This window comes from Coregonus clupeaformis, chromosome 29 (genome assembly GCF_020615455.1).
Source record: "Coregonus clupeaformis isolate EN_2021a chromosome 29, ASM2061545v1, whole genome shotgun sequence".
Lineage (NCBI taxonomy): Eukaryota > Metazoa > Chordata > Actinopteri > Salmoniformes > Salmonidae > Coregonus > Coregonus clupeaformis.
In genome coordinates, this window is record NC_059220.1 from 8,541,263 (window position 1) to 8,558,588 (window position 17,326).

Consider the following 17,326-nt stretch of genomic DNA (forward strand, 5'->3'; position numbering starts at 1 on the left):
CAGACCCTTTCCCTAATCTCATTACACATACATACATTAATTTATGTTTACACACTATATTGGCTATATTCCTTATTTAAACATGCATCTGGATTATAGAATGTCAGTCATGTTTCCTATATTTTACTTTTGACATTTCCCAACATTTTCCTTAATGATACATAAAATATTACCATAGGCTCTCCAAACCAGTTACTTTTTTATGATTCATACATACTTTACTAACCCTAAAATTTGCCTAAATAATCTACAAGATCAGAGTATTTATAAATCTACCAGTTGGTGCTGAAACTGAGAGGAAGATGCATACTGTAGATAGCATTCTTTCATTGATCCATATATTCTGAACCCACTCTCTCCATGTACTCTGTAGTCTGTCCACAAAATTCTATAGTAAAAGTACACCATATTTAAAGGGATGGCTTAAGATAAATGTACTGAAAACCCTATTGAATGAAAATTCCACCCAAAATCTGTTGGCCAGCAGGTGGTAGGGTTTTCAGCGGTTGAATTACATTTATTCAGCACACTCAAGCGAACCACTCCTGCAAAGCCCTTTACCACCTTCATAAAGTAAGTCTGAATACCAACTACTGAGAAGTGCATTTGAAAGGCGTAATATCCTAAGTCGGAATCGGGCCCTTTATGAATTCAATGGGCGGCAGGTAGCTTAGCGGTTAAGAGCGTTGTGCCAGTAAACGAAAGGTCGCTAGTTCTAATCCCTGAGCCGACTAGGTGAAAAATCTGTCGATGTGCCCTTGAGCAAGGCACTTAACCCTAATTGCTCATGTAAGTCGCTCTGGATAAGAGCGTCTGCTAAATTACGTAAATGTAATTACATTTGTGTGTTACAAATTCAAAAATCTTGAATTCAAATTCAATATTATGGAATTCAAATAAAGTTTTTGTTGGCACGGAATCACTCCATACATGGTGTTCTGACCCCACTGTTCAGACATAATCCATGTCAGGTGCTGTGGAGATTGGAGAATGAGAGGCATTTAGATAGTACTGGATTTCAATGGGTACATATTTAACAGCCAACTGATTAAATGCTCTTTGATTATCGTCATGTAAACATTATTTTGTGAAGTATTCACCTGTTCCGAAGTAAATGGTGTTTTAAAATAGTTTGCTAAAAGCTATTTCAAATAGTTCCAAAGCTTTACCACGGCTTGTTGAGGTCCTTGACAGTTCAAGTCATTATATGCACAGGTCTTATATGGTATTGGCATAATGCAAACTGAACTGCTTCTGTTAAGATTGCTAATGCTATGACAACAAATGAGAACCTGTGTAGTATCATCCTCTTAGTTTTACATTTTAATACAAGTTACATTTATCACCTATGTACATTTACAGGTGTAGGATTTTAATTTGACCAGTTTCTCACAGCAGAATTTTTTAAATTATTGTTCCTGGTAGATGATCGTTGTTCAGGTCAGAAGATGGGTACTTTCATCTGAAGGTCTTGTCCCCTGGATCTGAGGAGCCCTTTAGGTCCAAACAAATAAAAGCAAATTCAGGCACAAATACCAATTTCTCCGAACCTGTTACTCTTTTCAAATGGCTTTCTCAACAGTTATTTTCTACTTGTTTATGTAAATAAACAGAATCATTACCTTTCTTGTCGTGTTCTTTGACAGAGAAAATATACACCAAGAAAGAAAGCCTGAGAAGAGGAAACAGTCATATTCAGACAGCACAGTGGGAAAAAAAATATATATAAAAAAATATATACAGTTGAAGTCGGAAGTTTACATACACTTAGGTTGGAGTCATTAAAACTCGTTTTTCAACCACTCCACAAATGTCTTGTTAACAAACTATCGTTTTGGCAAGTCGGTTAGGACATCTACTTTGTGCATGACAAGTAATTTTTCCAACAATTGTTTACAGACATATTATTTTACTTATAATTCACTGTATCACAATTCCAGTGGGTCAGAAGTTTACATACACTAAGTTGACTGTGCCTTTAAACAGCTTGGAAAAATTCCAGAAAATGATGTCATGGCTTTAGAAGCTTCTGATAGGCTAATTGACATAATTTGAGTCAATTGGAGGTGTACCTATGGATGTATTTCAAGGCCTACCTTCAAACTCAGTGCCTCTTTGCTTGACATCATGGGGAAATCAAAAGAAAATCAGCCAAGACCTCAGAAAAAAGAATTGTAGACCTCCACAAGTTTGGTTCATCCTTGGGAGCAATTTTCAAATGCCTGAAGGTACCACGTTCATCTGTACAAACAATAGTACGCAAGTATAAACACCATAGGACCACGCAGCTGTCATACTGCTCAGGAAGGAGACGCATTCTGTCTCCTAGAGATGAACGTACTTTGGTGCGAAAAGTGCAAATCAATCCCAGAATAGCAAAGGACCTTGTGAGAGATGCTGGAGGAAACAGGTACAAAGGTATCTATATCCACAGTAAAACGAGTCCTATATCGACATAACCTGAAAGACCGCTCAGCAAGGAAGAAGCCACTGCTCCAAAACCGCCATAAAAAAGCCAGACTACGGTTTGCAACTGCACATGGGGACAAAGATCGTACCTTTTGGAGAAATGTCCTCTGGTCTGATGAAACAAAAATAGAACTGTTTGGCCATAATGACCATCGTTATGTTTGGAGGAAAAAGGGGGTGGCTTGCAAGCTGAAGAACACCATCCCAACCGTGAAGCACGGGGGTGGGAGCATCATGCTGTGGGGGTGCTTTGCTGCAGGAGGGACTGGTGCACTTCACATAATAAATGGCATCATGAGGAAATAAAATTATGTGGATATATTGAAGCAACATCTCAAGACATCAGTCAGGAAGTTAAAGCTTGGTCGCAAATGGGTCTCCCAAATGGACAATGACCCCAAGCATACTCCCAAAGTTGTGGCAAAATGGCTTAAGGACAACAAAGTCAAGGTATTGGAGTGGCCATCACAAAGCCCTGACCTCAATCCTATAGAAAATGTGTAGGCAGAACTGAAAAAGCATGTGCGAGCAAGGAGGCCTACAAACCTGACTCAGTTACACCAGCTCTGTCAGAAGGAATGGGCCAAAATTCACCCAACTTATTGTGGAAGCTTGTCGAAGGCTACCCAAAACGTTTGACCGAAGTTAAACAATTTAAAGGTAATGCTACCAAATACTAATTGAGTGTATGTAAACTTCTGACCAACTGGGAATGTGATTAAAGAAATAAAAGCTGAAATAAATAATTCTCTACTATTATTCTGACATTCCACATTCTTAAAATAAAGTTGTGATCCTAATTGACCTAAGACAGGGCATTTTTACTAGGATTAAATGTCAGGAATTGTGAAAAACTGAGTTTAAATGTATTTGGCTAAGGTGTATGTAAACTTCCGACTTCAACTGTAATAATAATCCATGTGACCTAAATTACTCTTACTAACTAGCATAAACAATGTGTTGATGTCCAAGTAAGCAATTTAGCACAGACATTTGAGTTACCCATTTATAGGGGTCAGGAGTCAGGAGTGTCGAGGCAGGACTGACAGTATTCAAGTGTGCATAATAGAATACACAAACTGCCCTTTTGAACTGCCCTTCTGAACCGCCCTTCTGAACTGCCTCGCCCATTCATCTGAAGCTGTGGGAGACCATCGTGCAGGAACTGCCACAACCCTATATCTGGTTTCTTTATTTGTTTTTTTAAAGTGTCTTTGAGATTCTCATTGTAATGAAAACTGTTATATAAAATACATATATTGTTATTATACATACGGCTAGAAAGGCCAGGCCTCCTTGAACAGAAGCAGCCCACTCAAAGCTCAGCTGTTGTGTGATGAAGCCACCGAGCATTGGACCACAAAACATCCTGAACAAATAAAACATACTTTTGTTTAGAATTCATATCTCCAAACTCCAACTCTCAAATTGCGCCTCAGAGACTTAATATAACACTGCAAGTACACACCCAATGGACCACACTGCTCCAAACAATCCTGACACCAGTCCAAGAGTGCTCAGACCCTCCTCAAATCCAATTTCACTGCCATTGGAAAATTATAAATATTATTTTGCATTCTGTACCTCTTGCATGATGATGATACCGATTCTTCTAAGACAAAATGGACATTATAAATACAGTATATTTATGTGCCATGGTGTGTACGTAAATGGTCAACTCACTATGCACATTCAAGTATTTCAGGGAACGTGGGGATGGCAGTCATGCTAAGAGAGAATCCTATGACACCCAGCATGAAGACCACCAGCCACATCTGACTACAGAGACAAAAAAAAGTATAATTATTGTATCACATTGGCTTCTTGTTAGTAGTAATAGCAGGACAAGTAGTACACTTTACACTGATAATAACAGATGCTGACCTCTGTATCTGCAGAATGGGGACAGGACCTAAGAACCAGAAGCCAGTTGCTGTAAACAAGCCTCCTAGCACCATGAACCACGACCTAGTGTACTGCAAACACAACCAGAAGGTAAAATCACATTATAATATATGTAGAAAAGAGAAGTTGTGTCTACAATACACCACTGGTATTGGTTGGTGTTGTATATAGCATATTATACAATGGTTGGGTCTAATCCTGAATGCTGATTGGTTAAAACCACATTCCTGCCGGTGTTTATTTCACAAGTTACCACCGACATTAAAATGCCTATTTACTCTGTTCCATTTGATTGCACAATCCACTGTCTCATCAGCCCTGCCAGGCACTTTATAAACTTGATCTACATTATAAAAAGCATCTAGACATTATCTCACATTTCTTTTAGACTAACATTTAGTTTTCAACCGCGGAGATGTGTATAAACCTTGCTATCTGTCTCGCCAACATTTGCAACATTGTTTCAATATTCAAATTCGATCTCCAGCTGTCCCATAGTAATGTACGTGTTGGGAGTCGGGACGAGACAGACAGGCAGGCAGCGTTTCTCAGCCAGTTGAAATCATGAATCAGCTGGCATCATTGTTAAGGATATAAACAAAGAAATGTCAATTGAAAAAGGTAAAACGAAACGAAGTGCAGCTAGTTTGCAGTCTTTCCAGCTTCAGTTTGAAGTGATTGTGTTAGCTGTGTTGTTGGCTAGCTCCTCTGAACGACACATTTTCTATGCCATGCGAAATCGCGCCTCATTAACTCATTGTTTTGGATGCATCCAGATAAATGTCACTAGAAAACAGCTTAAACAAATGCGGCTACTTTGCAGTTATTCTGGCTGCACTGTTTGAAGTGACTGTAAATTGCCGTAGTTGGCTAGCTGGCAAGCAAGGGATAAGAATGTTGCCAGCAAATATGGCAATGGAACCAGGGGCGGTGTGTTCATTAGGGCGATATGGGCGACGCACTGCCAAACGGGAAAAGGAAGGGATTTTTTTTCTAATCAATTATATCACGGCAACAGTAGTTATCAGTGTTCTAATCTAGACATCTGATCTGCCACTAAATGTCCAATCAGGCTAAAGTCGTGCTTCAAATGCCCCCCCCCCCTTTTGGGGCGATTTCAGTCAGGTTGAAAATCGCCCCAGAAGTCTCTCATAGACTCCCATGTAAAATCTATTTTTTTCAAATATCAGAGCTTTCAATACAATCTCTATGGGTTTCTGAGGGCTTGCACTTACGCGCTTTCGTCATACGTAACATAACCATGAACGTAACTAAGAAAAGAGCGGGTAGCAGCGTCAATCAATTCACGTACTACTGTCAAGATGGCTATAGCGTTCAGTGCAACTCGATTGTCTCTTTGAAATAAGTTACTTTTTGTCGGCGAACAAATCAAGATAAATTGGCAACGAAACAATTAGGACCTCCCAGACCAAATTTAATAATTCAACAGGTTTCTACTAAAGGGGGAAAGTCCTACACCCGAGGATTTTCCAAAAATTGGTACGAACGAAAAACCTGGCTAGCAAGCTGCGATGTAGCTAATGCAGTCTTCTGCTACCCCCTGCTTACTCTTTCACCCTGAAGGCGGCACGGCAGACAGCACCGCTTGGACAGCGACTGGTGTGTAACGGACATGCACCATCTTTCAGGAAAGATTAAGAAACATGAGCTGTCAAAGACCCACATGGATAGCTGTTTGAGATTGTCTGCTTTGGGGAGAGTGAACATTGCCACTCAACTGGATGAGGGATACAGGCTAGCTGTCCGCCGCCACAACGATGAGGTTAGCAAGAACCGCCACATCCTCAGCCGGCTAATCCAGTGTGTGAAGTTTTGCGGAGTGTTTGAGTTAGCTTTGCGAGGCAAAGATGAAACTGAGGGCTCCACCAACCCTGGTAAGCCAACACTTTTGAGATCAGTCAATAAATGCTTCTGGTATTGACTTATATGCTGCCCCTGTCTTCATGTTGTTGCTGGACATATCTTTTTTTAAATGTGTGTAGGTCACCTAAATCATCAGAAAAATTGCCCCCCCTGAGAATTTTTTCAGGAGCCGCCACTGAATGGAACATTTAGAACAAACAACTGGGTCACATTCTGAGTCGCATCTCTAGCAACCGAACAGATAGAACGAACGACCAGCCGGCTTGGGTAGCAACCCTAGATTTGTGTCAGGACTATATCTTGTGGAAGGATTAAATAGTATGAATAAATTCATCAAAATAACGTTTTTTAAATTAAAATATGTCAATCATTATTTGAAAATGTTGGTAACCAGTTGTATACAAATTGATAATGCCCTTGAAGCCGGTGTTTGGAGGATATATTGGCACGGTTTGCCGGCCCTCGACAAACAACACCCCTGCCAATATATCCTCCAAACACCGGCTTCTCCGGCATTATCACTTAAGTGTAGTATTGTGTAGTATAGTATTGTGGTGTATAGTATAGCACAGTGTTGTACTGTATCGTGTAGCATAGTGTTGTGTTGAATATAGTATTGTGTAATATAGTATTGTGGTATATAGTATAGCAGTGTTGTGTTGTGTAGTGTTGTATAGTACAGTGTACTGTTAGCATAGTGTTGTGTAGCATAGTGTTGTATAGTATAGTGCTGTATAGTATAGTATAGTATAGTGCTGTATAGTATAGTGTAGTGTTATATAGTGTTGTAGAGTGTAAATCAAATCAAATGTTATTTGTCACATGCGCTGAATAAAACAGGTGTAGACCTTACCGTGAAATGCTTACTTACAAGCCCTTAACCAACAATGCAGCTGTTAACCAACAAACCAACAATGTAGTGTAGTATAGTGTTGTATATTATAGTGTTGTGTAGTATAGTATAGTGTTGGGTTAACTGTACTGACAGGAAACCTGTCACTGATGATACCAAGCAGAGGTGAGGCCAGACAGTAAGGCAACGACAGACCAAGGAAGAGAAGACCCACATAACCTGGAGACAGGTCAAACTACATAGAGAAACAAAAGAGATAGGTTAAGTTACTGAGGTTCGTCCTACTGGACATAACCATCATATTTTGAAATGTGACAAATATATTCTCAAATATGAAGCTTTAAAGTATACTAGGGTTGGGTGTAAATTGAATTTCAGTCCATTCAGGAAGTAAACTGAATTGAAATGGAATTCACCTCAACCCTGGTGTATGCTTGGCTTTACCGTATCAATTGCATATATGGACAAGGTTGCATCCAGAAAGCCGAGTCCAGAGCTCAGGGTGAATATGGCAAAGCATATGAGGACTATCTTCAGATGCGTGAACAGCCTGAAGAAGGAGTCCTTGGTAGGATCAGCAGCTGAACAGAGGAGCAAGCAGGGTAATATACAGTGAGGGAAAAAAGGATTTGATCCCCTGCTGATTTTGTACGTTTTCCCACTGACAAAGACATGATCAGTCTATAATTTTAATGGTAGGTTTATTTGAACAGTGAGAGACAGAATAACAACAACAAAATCCAGAAAAAACGCATGTCAAAAATGTTATAAATTGATTTGCATTTTAACGAGGGAAATAAGTATTTGACCCCTCTGCAAAACATGACTTAGTACTTGGTGGCAAAAACCTTGTTGGCAATCACAGAGGTCAGACGTTTCTTGTAGTTGGCCACCAGGTTTGCATACATCTCAGGAGGGATTTTGTTCCACTCTTTGCAGATCTTCTCCAAGTCATTAAGGTTGAGGCTGAAGTTTGGCAACTCGAACCTTCAGCTCCCTCCACAGATTTTCTATGGGATTAAGGCCTGGAGACTGGCTAGGCCACTCCAGGACCTTAATGTGCTTCTTCTTGAGCCACTCCTTTGTTGCCTTGGCCGTGTGTTTTGGTCATTGTCATGCTGTAATACCCATCCACGACCCATTTTCAATGCCCTGGCTGAGGGAAGGAGGTTCTCACCCAAGATTTGACGGTACATGGCCCCGTCCATCGTCCCTTTGATGCGGTGAAGTTGTCCTGTCCCCTTAGCAGAAAAACACCCCCAAAGCATAATGTTTCCACCTCCATGTTTGACGGTGGGGATGGTGTTCTTGGGGTCATAGGCAGCATTCCTCCTCCTCCAAACACAGTGAGTTGAGTTGATGCCAAAGAGCTCGATTTTGGTCTCATATGACCACAACACTTTCACCCAGTTCTCCTCTTAATCATTCAGATGTTCATTGGCAAACTTCAGACGGCTCTGTATATGTGCTTTCTTGAGCAGGGGGACCTTGCGGGCGCTGCAGGATTTCAGTCCTTCACGGCGTAGTGTGTTACCAATTGTTTTCTTGGTGACTATGGTCCCAGCTGCCTTGAGATCATTGACAAGATCCTCCCGTGTAGTTCTGGGCTGATTCCTCACCGTTCTCATGATAAATTGCAACTCCACGAGGTGAGATCTTGCATGGAGCCCCAGGCCGAGGGAGATTGACAATTATTTTGTGTTTCTTCCATTTGCAAATAATCGCACCAACTGTTGTCACCTTCTCACTAAGCTGCTTGGCGATGGTCTTGTAGCCCATTCCAGCCTTGTGTAGGTCTACAATCTTGTCCCTGACATCCTTGGAGAGCTCTTTGGTCTTGGCCATGGTGGAGAGTTTGGAATCTGATTGATTGATTGCTTCTGTGGACAGGTTTCTTTTATACAGGTAACAAACTGAGATTAGGAGCACTCGCTTTAAGAGTGTGCTCCTAATCTCAGCTCGTTACCTGTATAAAAGACACCTGGGAGCCAGAAATCTTTCTGATTGAGAGGGGGTCAAATACTTATTTCCCTTATTAAAATGCAAGTCAATTTATAACATTTTTTACATGCGTTTTTCTGGATTTTGTTGTTGTTATTCTGTCTCTCACTGTTCAAATAAACCTACCATTAAAATTATAGACTGATCATTTCCTTGTCAGTGGGCAAACGTACAAAATCAGCAGGGGATCAAATACTTTTTTCCCCTCACTGTAATAACAAGAAACATTATCACAGGAATCATTTCATAATGACAAAGAGAGAAAACATTTGACTCAACATGTATCTTTTACACTCAGATAACTAAATGTTTAACACTTTACACACTTTAAGTTAACACCTTTTTCTTTAAAGGGGGGGACGTAATGTATTCATAACTATCTTATAGATGGCTAACTATTAGTTAAAAGTTCATAAACCATAAATAAACCGTTACCAAAGCTTGGTAAGATGTACATGTTGAAGGGGACCATGAGAATAAGAAAGCATCCCAGAGCCATGAACGGAACTTTGTATCCAAACGACTGATACAACCATCCACCTATTGGTGGTCCCAGTATAAGACCCAGCCCTGTAAACATCTCCAGACTACCCTAAGAAGACAAACACAACACAATATTCAACATAGTAAATGTGCACATGCAGTTGAACCTCGTACCCACAGGCTTCTGTTTACTAAATAGAAGGATCTGCCTTAAAAGAAAGAATGTTGTTTGTATGGGTTCCAGTTCCAAACATAACAGAATCCAATTGTATCATCATCATATTATTATTATGACCAAATAGAGGAACTTATCACAATGCTCATTGCTAAAGATGCTTTCAGACAGCCGCAAGACGAATGGGGCATAACTCTTGGGATACAAAACATTTTAACAACCTCAACCATAATGCTTTTGTGTTTGAACATGGTGTCTAATTCCGTCACATAACATACCAGACAGACTCTTACACAAGGGTTGGCTGACTAAACTCACCAGAACAGTTGCTATATTGTTTGGGAAAACTTTTGTTGAAACTGCGAAAGAAGAGGTCATTGCAGCACTGAAGCCCACAGCATCAACAGACCTTATGATAAAGCACAGAGCAATAAAAGTAGCTCCGTCAGGAACTCTGTCGAGTAAGCTGCAAAACAAGAACAGGAAAATAATTAGACTAAAATATGTATATGTCCATGTTGAGGAAACATTTTAGGAGGGCACTTAAAAAAAGTGCTTTCCATGAGCACTTTGCCTGGAATCTGTTGATGGATAACTAACTCATTTGTTTAGGTAGTCACCTGCCATTAATCACAATAGACAGTATGTGATGCTTGCAGAACGCTATCCATCTCACTCACCCAAAGAGAATGGTGCACACTGACGACACAAATAAGCCTGAAATTAGCATGAACTTTGCCCCGATCTGGACAATCTGAAAGGAGAGATATAGCATGTGTTATGTTTGTGAAAAGTCATATTGCAAGCAGAGTAGTCTGATGACTACACGTAGCATGCGTCCCAAATGGCACCCTATTCCCTATGAAGTACATTACTTTTGACCAGAGCCCTATGCTACATGATCAAAAGTAGTGCACTACATAGGGAACAGGGTGAAAGTATTCACACCCCTTGACTTATTCCACATTTTGTTGTGTTACTGGCCTAAACATGTGAATTTAAAATGGATTAAATTGAGAATGTGTGTCACTGGCCTAAACATAATACCCCATAATGTCAAAGTGGAATTATGTTGAGACATTTGTACTAATTCATTAAAAATGAAAAGCTGAAATGTCTTGAGTCAGTAAGTATTCAACCCCTTTGTTATGGCAAGCCTAAATAAATTCAGCAGGAAGAAATGGACTTGGTGTGCAATAATAGTGTTAAACATGATTTGTGAATGACTACCTCATCTGTACCCCACACATACAACTATCTGGGAGGTCCCGCAGTCGAGCAGTGAATTTCAAACACAGATTCAACCACAAAGACCAGGGAGGTTTTCTAATGCCTCGCAAAGAAGGGCAACTATTGGTCAATGAGTAAAACTTTAAATGCAGACATTGAATATCCCTTTGAGCATGGTGAAGTTATGTACTTAAAAAAAATAAAAAAATAAAAATAAATTCTCCCCAATTTTGTGATATCCAATTGCGATCTTGTGTCATCGCTGCAACTCCCCAACGGGCTCAGGAGAGGCGAAGGTCGAGTCATGCGTCCTCCCAAACATGACCCGCCAAACCGCGCTTCTTAACACCTGCCCGCTTAACCTGGAACCCAGCCGCACCAATGTGTCGGAGGAAACACCGTCCAACTAGGAGTCGCTAGAGCTCGATGAGCCAAGTAAAGCCCCCCGGCCAAACCCTCCGGATGATGCTGGGCCAATTGTGCGCCGTTCTATGGGACTCCCGGTCATGGCCGGTTGTGACACAGCCTGGGATCGAACCCGGGTCTGTAGTGACGCCTCAGTCTTAGACCGCTGCGCCACTCGAGAGGCCATGGTGAAGTTATTAATTACACTTTGGATGGTGTATCAATACACCCAGTCACTACAAAGATACAGGCATCCTACCTAACTCAGTTGCCGGAGAAGAAGGAAACCACTCAGGGGTTTCACCATGAGGCCAATGGTGACTTTAAAACAGTTACAGAGTTTAATGGCTGTGATAGGAGAAAACAGGATGGATCAACATTGTAGTTACTCCACAATACTAACCTAAATGACAGAGTGAAATGAAGGAAGCCTGTACAGAAACAAAATATTCAAAAACATACAACCTGAAAGCAATTAGGCACTTAAGTAAAACAGCAAAAAGTTTGGCAAAGAAATTAACTTTATGTCCTGAATAGAAAGTGTTATGTTTGGGGCAAATCTTCTTCTCCATTAAACAAAATAATGATAAAATTGTGATTTATCAGTGGGTGCTGGGAGGCAAATTCATCTTTCAGTAGGACAATAACCTAAAACACAAAACAAATATACACTGGAGTTGCTTACCAAGATGACACTGAATGTTCCTGAGTGGCCTAGTTACCGAGTTTAGACTTAAATCAGCTTGAAAATCTATGGCAAGACTTGAAAATGGCTGTTTAGCAATGATCAACAACCTACTTGACAGAGCTTGAAGAATTTAAAAAAGAATAATGTACAAATATTGTACAATCCAGGTGTGGAAAGCTCTTATTAGAGAGGTACTCAGAAAGACTCACAGCTAAGATCACTGCTAAAGGTGATTCTAACATGTATTGACTCAGGGGTGTGAATACTTATGTAAATGAGATTTTTCTGTATTTCATTTTCAATAAATTTGCAAACATTTCTAAAAACACGTTTTGACTTTGTCATTATGGGGTATTGTGTGTAGATGCGTGAGAGTAAAAAAATATATTTAATACATTTTGAATTCAGGTTGTAATACTACAAAATGTGGAAGAAGTCAAGAGGTATGAATACTTTCTTAAGGCACTATAGCCTAGTTATTCCAAATACTTACATATTTACCCATTACTAAGGAGCCCATCAGATTACACAGAGCATAGCAGCCAAATATAAGGCCAATGACCGTCTGACTGGCTCCTTTTTTCATGGCCTGTATAGAGACAATATACATACAGTAAATATCCTGTATCTATCAATACATTACAATATCAAACATACAGATACTGCAAAACACCAAAAAAGCTTGGTGAAAAAGCTTCAGTTATGATTGTGTACAAGATGTCGTTTTCCTTTTGGAAAGCGAAGGCATGTAAACAAAATACTTTGGAAAACAGTCACAACAGCTGACTTTATAACAGTCATGACTCAGTGTTGTTTAGGTCAGCAACGTTCACTCATCTATAGGTTGAGTTTCCCAAAAGCATATAGATCATCTTTAGCAATTAGATCAACTATGATCTTAAAAGAGCAATTTCGCCACTTTTCAACCTCATATTCATTATCTCCAGTCTACATATGTGAAAACAGCGCATTTCTATGATCTGTGGTTAAAAAGATAAGTAGGTCCTAAAAAACTGATTTTCAAAAACTGCAACGAGCTTTGAGCCAGAGGGAGGGTATTTCTTGCTCCCCACGAATCTCATAGTGTTTGAAAATCACTGTTTTTTTTTTCTTCGTTTATGACACTTGCCACAGGTATATCAGTGGTCGTGACTTTATAAAAAAAAATATGTTTACACCATAATATAGCTTAGGGCTTATAACAGAGATTTCAGTCAGTCACAAGAGACTCTGGTCACTCAAATGCATATGTCCACAGGACAGCCTATCTGACGTATACATTATATTAGAGTTATCCAGAGCCACTTAGTGCATTCATCTTAAAATAGCTAGGTGGGACAAAAACATATCTGAATCATAGCTACTTCATTGAGGAAAATGTACGTACTATCAAAGTCAGTGCTAGAAGGGAAACAAATATTATTTAAGATGCTCTTTGGAGAGGAAGGATTTCAGATGTTTTCGAAAAAGATGGGGCAGGGACTCCGCTGTCCTAGCATCAGGGGGAAGTTCATTCCACCATCAGGGTGCCAGGACAGAGAAGAGCTTTGACTGGGCTGAGCGTAGGGTTGGGAGTACCAAGAGACCAGAGGTGGCAGAACAGAGAGCTCAGGTTGGGGTTTAGGCTTTGAGCATAGCCTGAAAGTAGTTCCCCTTGCTGCTCCGTAGGCAAGCACCATGGTCTTGTAGTGGCTATGAAATTCGACTGGAAGCCAGCGGAGTGCGCGGAGGACTGGGATGACTTGGGAAGGTTGAACACCAGGCGGGCAGCGGCGTTCTGGATAAGTTGCAGGGGTTTGATGGCACAAGCGTGGAGCCCAGCCAACAGAGAGTTGCAGTAGTCCAGACAGGAGAAGTGCCTGGATTAGGAACTGTCACTAGCGCACCTGATTCTAATAATTAGCTGGTTGATGAGCTGAATCAGGTTAGTTACAACTGGGGTTGTTGCGAAAACCTACAGGAGGTTTAGCTCTCCATGAACAGGGTTGGAGAGCATGAACCTGCAGGAGCGAGTTTCTGCTTTGATGTTTGCATGTGTTGATGTGACTGAGTATCCATTGTATGACACATCATTGCCCTAAGGTTTAGGGGCTTTTCGTGTCCAACACATTATACAAATACAACCACATGTCAGTCATGACATCTAGTCTGAACTGGTATCTTACAGCCAACCAATAAAATTAAGTGTACTTTACTATGGCACTCCTAAACATTAATTTAGTAATTTTTCAACATGTGCCAATTTATTTTATAATCTGAATAAAGAAATCATGATTCTGCATAAACTCTGTTTAGTATATTGTTACGTTCCCCAGCAAGAAAACCAAAAAAGGCAAACAGAAGGGGGAACTAACAAAGAGTCGCTGACAACCAAAACAGGTAGGGTTTTAGGAGGGATTCTGAAAGACACTCGTGGGGGTGTCCACTGCAAGTTGACTAGCAACAACAACTGGAACCTAAAAGACACCCACCATTAACGCCTTCTAAATTTGCCCAAGAAGAGGCAAATAAAAGCAAAACCCCATACCAAACTTAAAGATATGAAGCAAACCAAAAAGGTGGCGCAAAACGAAATCAGATAAATTATTGTTTTTCTAGAAATCAAATAGGGAGCGCCAACTAAAGGTGTTGACCCTCCACATCTCTCAAGACAATTGGAGCACTGCACCAGCCACTATTAAATAGCACCTGGGCCAGCACAGGTGAAACACCTTCCCATTAACGAGATGGCAACCAGCACAGGTGTAACACATACTGACTAACGAGATGACGCCAATCTGTAATCCTCTTTCCATCCCGCCACCTACTATATTGTGTGATCGCCAATATACAATAGAAGAAGACACCAATTGGTGCGCCCTACGTGCTAAAGTCCGACCTCAAAACATGCATCGGAAAAACCAAAACCTGTAACAATATCTCACAAGCAATGAAGAAGTAAAATGGTTGGTAGCCTATTGAACAATACCTCTTTGGGGAAGAATGGTCCCAGTATAGAGTAACAAATCATTGAGCTGAAGTTGACAGATGCGATTGATATCAATGTGAGGATCTGATTTCTTGTCATCCTTTGATTAGGACTACTTGTTGATTCTTCTGATGTGCTGCCATCTACAGAACGAATGAATGAGTAAATCAATCAAACAAACAGTAAATACAATTTGGGCATTAACAAATAATTAATCATTTAATTAACTCATTACATACTTGCTGTCAGAGTAAGACTGAAAACATGTTAACAATGTAACAACTTTTTTTAGGCAACTAACAAGTGCATTCCTTAATGTAGCTCATTTCTAATATCTGTAGTGGTAGGACTTTCATTCGTTGAATTCGCCTACAAACTTTTTAAATACATTTTAAACTAGACACTTGAGGAGATGAATTGAGAAACAATGTTTTATTATTAGATGGAATTATATAAATTGCCGTTTTTCTATGTAATGTCACCAACCTGTTTGTTGAACTTCATCAGAATCCATATTGTTGTCATTCATAGATGATCCTCCTGATCCGGATTGCTATTCAAGTTACAAAAGCTTAGACTGAAATTCCTGTTACATGAATAGATACTGCTTCATAAAGTTAGGGAAACCAAATGTGTCACAACTTCGCCAAAACGCGATCCTAGAGAGGAGGCCTGGGGTGTATTCATTACACCTATACTGTTGCAAAACGTTTCTTAAACGGAACGAAACGTGTAGAGACCTAGCTGAATTTGTCCAATAGAAACTGTCGTTTTAGTTGCAAAACGAAACGTTTTGTAACTGTTTGGACTAATGATTACACCCCTGTCAAATCGAAAGTTGTGAAGTAACATTTTGAGTAGGGGTGGCTTGGTGACGTTTGGTAAATCCCGCCCCCCTCCCCCCTTCCCCTAACACCACCCCCTCCCCCTACATACACGCACACGCACACACACACACACACTGAATAGACATAGATATGTGTTTTCAATGTTATACATTTTATTAAGTGTTTGGACATCAGTTAGACCTATCTTTAATTATATATCTTCTGATATATATTCTGGACAAAAATAATTGTATACAATTGAAAAAAATTGAGAAAAATCCATCTAGGCAATACAATAATATTCATTTAGGTGGTGATGACAATAACACAATGACCACACCACACACACTGTCTGTATTGATAATAATACACATTGAAGTCTTGCTGTATGACACAGTAGAGTAACAATGCTAAGCATTGAATAGTTGAATCATCACATAACTTCGTCTATAATACCTTTTCAAATAAACCTGCAGATATACTTTCAAATAAAGCAGCACCAGACATGTTAATTACTGAACATGTTCACAAATTAATCAGTCAATCAAAAACAAATTAAAATCATAAAATATACAAATGATAACTTTGACGTCTTCAATACCATGTGACACACTATTAGCAATAATGCGGACAATCTCTATCTATCAAAAAGCAGCAGCAACTCCAAGGAGGCAAAGCACTTCACATTCAAATGCAATGTTCAAGTAGCATCTTTAAACACCACCAGTGACTGACTAAAACACAGAGCCAACCAAGCTTATCCACCATAATGTTACATTAATTCAGAGGTTAGCTTGTCTTTTTTGTCGTTGTTGTATGATTTAACATGAGTTGACCGATCTGGCAGCAGGTGGGATTTCTACTGTATAAACTTTGCCCCAGATAACGTGATCCATGCATTTGAACATTTTTTTATAATGATTTACACATGCGTTAATTTTAATTTTTCATAGGGTCTACTAAAAGAGATGATTTGCAGAAAGTTAGGTCTAACATTGATAATATACAGGTGTTACAATTTATTTATGAATGTGTTACAATTTATGTTGTACGGGAGTATGTGGTCATACAATATCATTTACATAATGGCATGTAAATGATGGCACAACTTAAGGAAATGTGGATATTCCTATAGGATCACTTCATAGAAGTGATGTTCTAAATAACTTCTAAATAAACTCTAATACTTTCAAACTCATCTTGTTGTCTTTCCACAATCAATATGGTCTCCTTTCTTACAATGCATTATTTCAACACTTTTTTCTTTTCTTTATACAGGTCTTTTAAAATGGCACTTCTCCACAGGGCAGTCTTTAAATCCGAAGCATAGATACAGTAAGTAAGAGCAACTTACCTACTTTAACGTTTTTATATGAGGCTTACTAAGTGTATTTCATAGCCAGTGATGTAGTGGTAAAAAATAAATAGTTGGGTAAAC

General features: G+C 39.7%; 1 protein-coding gene across 1 annotated transcript; it reads right to left on the reverse strand.

The window, feature by feature from the left end:
- Positions 1-1,310: 1,310 nt before the first annotated feature.
- Positions 1,311-15,858, reverse strand: LOC121544646 (MFS-type transporter SLC18B1). Its single transcript, XM_041854655.2, has 14 exons — positions 15,548-15,858; positions 15,062-15,204; positions 12,587-12,682; positions 10,451-10,524; positions 10,089-10,236; positions 9,548-9,704; positions 7,556-7,692; positions 7,245-7,346; positions 4,354-4,445; positions 4,153-4,248; positions 3,938-4,012; positions 3,745-3,838; positions 1,623-1,672; positions 1,311-1,494 (listed from the first exon to the last, which is right to left on the reverse strand). The coding sequence occupies exons 1-14, from the start codon at positions 15,588-15,590 to the stop codon at positions 1,437-1,439; spliced, it is 1,365 nt and encodes a 454-aa protein (XP_041710589.1). The 5' UTR covers positions 15,591-15,858; the 3' UTR covers positions 1,311-1,436.
- Positions 15,859-17,326: the final 1,468 nt, after the last annotated feature.